The sequence below is a fragment of the Brienomyrus brachyistius genome, chromosome 5 (assembly GCF_023856365.1).
Source record: "Brienomyrus brachyistius isolate T26 chromosome 5, BBRACH_0.4, whole genome shotgun sequence".
NCBI classification, from domain to species: Eukaryota; Metazoa; Chordata; class Actinopteri; order Osteoglossiformes; family Mormyridae; genus Brienomyrus; species Brienomyrus brachyistius.
The window spans coordinates 8,483,630-8,489,350 of NC_064537.1; the positions used below are offsets into that span (position 1 = coordinate 8,483,630).

The window sequence follows — 5,721 nt, forward strand, 5'->3', positions numbered from 1 at the left end:
AGACACAATGTTTTTCACCAACCCACAGGATCTTCTCTTAATGCACCCCAAATGTGACCTTTCAACATACTTAGGCCTCAAAGATTAGCCCCAACTTCAAGGCAGAATCATTCTCCGGCCCTCCATCATTCACATGCCTTAATGGCGTGACTTACACGTTTGCTTAAAGATTAATGCTGAATTGCCAGCAGGCACATACATCTGGAAGGGAAGTGTTCGCACACTTAGATGTCTGTGAGCACGCCATGAGTCACATGACCAGGACAAACAAACGAATCTTCAGTGCACAAAGATAAACCAAAACAGGGTGCTGATCTACCAACTCAACTTGTGCGAGATGGTCAAATTTAACTCACCGAAATGCTAGTTTATTGTGACACTTTCCCAAGAAAACATCCAACAGCGAGCTGAACTAACGGCAGCAACAGAATGATCAAATGTAAATGGAACAAAACAGGACTGAACAGCACTCCTCTTCCTTTTCTTTAGAAGACCGTTGCTGGGCTTCTTCTAGTCTTCGCAGAGGGAGTACAGAAGTGCTATCTGTTCTGCGTACTCGAACCCTGGGCTGCAGAAAAACAAGAACAATTACATATACTATATCAAACAACACAAGGGAGAAGCTGGAGAACAGGTGAATCCTATTTTTGTACAAAGTAGTTATTTATAATGAAAATACTTTATAGTGCAGCATACAGTCAAACATTTCAGCCGGTCCAGTCTCCATCACCCATTATTGTATGGTCCTCCTGCACTAATCAGACACTGTCCATGTTTATTGTTTACAGGGGATTATTGTGCTGGGAATTATTTAGGTAGTGCTGCAGGACAAAAAAAAAATCTTTCTTGGTATTTGCAATAAAGATCTATGTTATACACCTTTAATGAGGACTTGGCCAGCTGTGTATCAGAACGATGCTGTCTGCCACCCCCCTTCCCTCCCGTCTACAACTTACCGACCAGGAGTTTCCAGGATGAGAGGGATGTTGTCAAGCAGTGGTTCATTCACGATATCACGGAACGTGGCTAGCCCAATTTTGCCGCGTCCGATATCTTCATGACGGTCCAGGTTACAGCCAAGACCACCTGTGGACAAGAATCGGACTGAAGAGCGAGGACCTCAAAGGCCATTTCTCTTTGCAGTGACATAGAAGGCAGATTTGTGGTCCTGATGACCCATAGTGAACGAGGGATTCAGCAGAGCTACAATACTGTCAAAATTAGTTAAATATTTACTGAAGTATTTTCAAAATTTCCAAATGAAAGCACAGTTACAATTTTTAAACTTTGATTTTGATATCTGAAAGACAAATATATGCCACAAAAGATTATTTAATTTGGGCAACAATATATTTATGAGGCATAATGAGAGAGGGTGAGGTAGTCTACCTTTTGAGTCATTGAGATGAACGGCACGAAGATACTGGAGCCCCACTATCTTATCAAACTCCTCCAGCACCGACTTCACCCCTCCCGTTGCAGACAGGTCATACCCTGGTGAGAAAGGCCAATACTCAAGGTCTTCTAAAAGACTAAATGCATTTCTACGACTCTCGCTAAAGATTACTGTTCATTCAAAGCAAGCTAGATTAACATAATACTTGATAAGAAATGATAATCAAATGAAAAGAGGGAAGACACATCCCCAGGAGTGAGGGTTAATTAGTACATTTGGTGCTACCCTTCTAAACCTGTTGCTTCTAGAATAGGGCTGTCACTTTTTAAAAAAATCTACGAATGAATTTCAAATGTTAAGCAATTCATTGGAATATATATTCGATTACCTTAGGGGCGAAAAAAACGCTTCATGTTCAAACGAATGTTCGAATGTCAGTTAAAAAGTGACAGCACTATTTTAGAAGGGCCTCTTCCGGGGCAATTCACCTCAAATAACTGATCTACTATAGCATGACTAGCAGGATTAAATAGTTTTATCACTGCAACCTGTGATACAGCATTATGCTAATGCCTGTGTAAATTTAAAAAGCCCTCAGCGTGCACTTTGAGAAACGGCGCTACGCACCAGCGGCGAAAGCGTGGCACGTGTCCAGGCAGACCCCAACGCGACTCTTGTCCCGCACCTTGTCGATGATGCCCCGCAGCTCGCTGAGCTGCCCACCCACGGTGCTCCCCTGTCCGCTCATGTTCTCCAGAACTGTCAAAAGAGAAGGCGAGAGGGACAGCTGCTGAAAGTGCAGCTGGGGAAGGAAGCGAAGACTGAAAAAGGTAGGTGAGGGGGATGGGTGAAGGTGAGGAAGCAAAGGATGAAAGACGATTGGAAATATACACTGGAAAGAAAGAACAGGGTGTCAGAGCAGCGTGACCCGATCGATGTGTCTGTTTACCTGTGACCACACCGGAGGTTTGCCGGTGGGCGTGGTTGATGGCCTGGGCGATCTTCTCAATGCATTGCTCTGTAGTGATGGACCCTAGCGAGGCTCCGGGATGTAGGTTAAACAAACTGAGACCCAGGGCACTGCAGCGGTTCAGCTCGTCCACCAGCATAGCCTGGCTCTTCTCAAATACATCTATAGCGGGGAAAACAGACAAACACACTGCCGCTCTCTCTCAAAAAGATGCAGTTGGTGCTACTGGACACAGTGTTGGGTACCTGAATGGCTATCAAAGCTGCACTGGCAACTCTCTTCCAGTTGTGACTGCTCTGTGCTTCTAGGTTTTTCCCAAGTAATTAATCTACATTACAGAATCTTCCCAATGACAAAAACACCCCCCCCCCCCACCAAGGAAACGTGGAGAAGATTGTAAATATGGGTTGTTCCAGGTTTCGCCATGTACCTTGCAATATGATTGGCTAATAAAAACTACTATTCCAACTTTTGTATCACAAAACAAAATCAGCATTTCAAGAATGAAGGCTCACACTCCGACCTGAGGCTATTTAACTCATGGTCCTTCAAGGTCTGAGCCCTACTGATTTTCCAGCCTTCCTTTACCTGTAAGCCAGGTGTGAAGCCGCTGGCCAATCAGGAGCTGTAATTATCAAACTAACTTCCTGGGAGAACTGAAAACACGGTTTGGATTTGAAATCAGATCTGAAGAGCCCTGCTCTAGACTGTATGGACCTTAATAAAGAGTAAAGACCAATGTAGATTCAGAGGCACACAAACCTTGCTTTGGGGAACCACAGTTCATCAGGTAAGAACCATGCGGAAGTATGTAGGCTGGTTCAAAGCTGTGCCGAGCACAGGCCTCCCTGAACTTAGCTGCTGCTGTGCCATCAAGCGGAGGTCTCTGCCACGAGCGCTGGGAGCCGAGGAACAGGCCGAAACTGCGTCCCCCGATGGTGAGGCTATCCTGCACTGCATGCCATATCCCACCTGTGCATGAAGCATAAAGATGTGTGCCATGCTATTGAGATGATAATTATGCAATATATTGATTTTTGCGAATTTGAAGCTTGGGACAGAAGTACACATTGAAAAGATACGCATAAAAGGGTAACATTTTTTAAACTCACTATTTAAACTGAAAAAAATAAGCAATACAGTATTGGCAGTTACCTGATATCGACATGTGAGCACCAATAAACTTTTTTACTCCTCCTCTCTTGCTTTTTCTCTCCCTCAAATCATCCAACACCATTTCTTTGCAAGTTTCCTCCTCACGTGCAGACTCTTCTTTAACTTGTTCAGTCTGTTCCCCCACCTTCCTCTCGCCCCTCTTCTTCAGACTCATGCCCTCCTGTAGAGACTCTTCTTTAACTTGTTCAGTCTGTTCCCCCACCTTCCTCCTCCCCCTTTTCTTCGGACTCTTACCCTCCTGTAGAGACTCTTCTTTAACTTGTTCAGTCTGTTCCCCCACCTTCCTCCTCCCCCTTTTCTTCGGACTCTTACCCTCCTGTAGAGACTCTTCTTTAACTTGTTCAGTCTGTTCCCCCACCTTCCTCTTCCTCAGACTCATGCCCTCCTGTAGAGACTCTTCTTTAACTTGTTCAGTCTGTTCCCCCACCTTCCTCTCACCCCTCTTCTTCAGACTCATGCCCTCCTGTAGAGACTCTTCTTTAACTTGTTCAGTCTGTTCCCCCACCTTCCTCAGACTCATGCCCTCCTGTAGAGACTCTTCTTTAACTTGTTCAGTCTGTTCTTCCACCTTCCTCTTCCCCCTCTTCTTCAGACTCTTACCCTCCTGTAGAGATTCTTCTTTAACTTGTTCAGTCTGTTCCCCCACCTTCCTCTTCCTCAGACTCATGCCCTCCTGTAGAGACTCTTCTTTAACTTGTTCAGTCTGTTCTCCCACCTTCCTCTTCCCCCTCTTCTTCAGACTCTTACCCTCCTGTAGAGATTCTTCTTTAACTTGTTCAGTCTGTTCCCCCACCTTCCTCTTCCTCTCGCCCCTCTTCTTCGGACTCATGCCCTCCTGTGCAGATTCTTCTTCTTTGACGTGATAAGAACATGCAAAAATATGGAATGTATATACCTCTTTAATCTGTCTACTCTGTTCCAATGCTTTCCCTGTCCCCTGAAGCCTCTTTTTTGGATGTACGTTTTAATTTTAATATATGAATCAAAATGACACTATATCCGTGTTATTAATAGACTAAATAACTTTAAATATACTTTAAATATTAACTACGGCTACTTGGTTTCTTGTGGTAAGCGATTCGAGATCCAGTAGAGGCGTAACATTTATTAACAGACGCACGCTAACGGTCCATATTTAACTTGGAACCACAGATTTAAAAATCAATACACGTGAGATAGCACGAATATAAATTCAATGAGAGCTAATGAAACACACAATAACGCCGTCTGAGTTCGCCCAGACACTTTCCAGGATACTCACTCTCCCACGTTGTTAGCCTAATTAACGGACGCTAGTCGGGATGTTTATAAACAAGTTTACGACAGACGAAAACCGATAGAGCGCCCAGTCTTGCTCTCGCGAGAGGTTGTGAATTTAGCACAGCGCCACCTGCGGTGTAAATAACAGGTCACGTTTTTCTGTACTGATTATATCGGGTGTACAGGACGCGCTTGGAGGAGTACTTTACATGTTCTTAACACTTCATTTAATCGTAAATTACAAAAACCCATCAGTTTATAGTCTCGAGAAAAACGTTTGATTTATTTTGATGCTTTATAAGACATTAGTAAAGTAGATGTACGGTAATGTGCTGAAAGGTAAAGTGTTTTGTCATTATTATGGTATTTGGATGAATGACAAAGCGGTGATTTATAAGCAAGTCGTATCCTCATCAATAAGGGAATGTCTGCGAAAGTGGACAGCACTTTCACACACCTCCAAGATTATGAGTTCGAATCCTCTTGGGTGTTGTGATTTCTTTCCGTGGCTCACTGAGTACCCCAATTAGGCTAATTGGCATCTCTATCACACGTAAATTACATGTAAAATGTGCTCTACCCTGGGCTAGTCTCCATGCCTGATATCCTAGGCTGCTATCCTGTCCAGGATAAGGGGTTTGCATGTGAAAAAAAACTAACTAAATTAAATATTATATTGTAAAAACACGTTACCATTATTAGTTTTGGGGAATGTAAATACTGCATAAGCTAAAAGTGATGCCGTACAGCATTTGCATTATTTATTTTGGCAACACTGATGTTACTTGGGTAATAAAGCTTGCATTTTAGTTTATACTCGCCTTCTGTTGTGTTTTATATCGGTGATGTCAGAGTGAAATCCTCACACTTCTTAATGTTGTGAAGGTCAAAAAACTCTCCCTCCCCCCAGTCAGAGTTC

At 43.5% G+C, this 5,721-nt stretch overlaps 1 protein-coding gene across 26 annotated transcripts; it reads right to left on the reverse strand.

The window, feature by feature from the left end:
• Positions 1–341: 341 nt before the first annotated feature.
• On the reverse strand, positions 342–4,902 carry si:ch211-141o9.10 (probable endonuclease 4). Of its 26 annotated transcripts, none has more exons than XM_049015017.1 (10): positions 4,804–4,902; positions 4,111–4,394; positions 3,970–4,047; positions 3,522–3,822; positions 3,129–3,338; positions 2,346–2,528; positions 2,024–2,155; positions 1,390–1,494; positions 957–1,086; positions 342–568 (listed from the first exon to the last, which is right to left on the reverse strand). In XM_049015017.1, the coding sequence occupies exons 2-10, from the start codon at positions 4,369–4,371 to the stop codon at positions 511–513; spliced, it is 1,458 nt and encodes a 485-aa protein (XP_048870974.1). In that variant the 5' UTR covers positions 4,372–4,394; positions 4,804–4,902; the 3' UTR covers positions 342–510. The 26 variants fall into 26 exon arrangements, with proteins under 26 accessions (XP_048870974.1, XP_048870977.1, XP_048870987.1 ...); XM_049015020.1 differs by having other exon boundaries at positions 4,111–4,188; positions 4,258–4,870; XM_049015030.1 differs by lacking the exon at positions 3,970–4,047 and adding an exon at positions 3,901–3,969 and having other exon boundaries at positions 3,522–3,744; positions 4,111–4,188; positions 4,258–4,867.
• Positions 4,903–5,721: the final 819 nt, after the last annotated feature.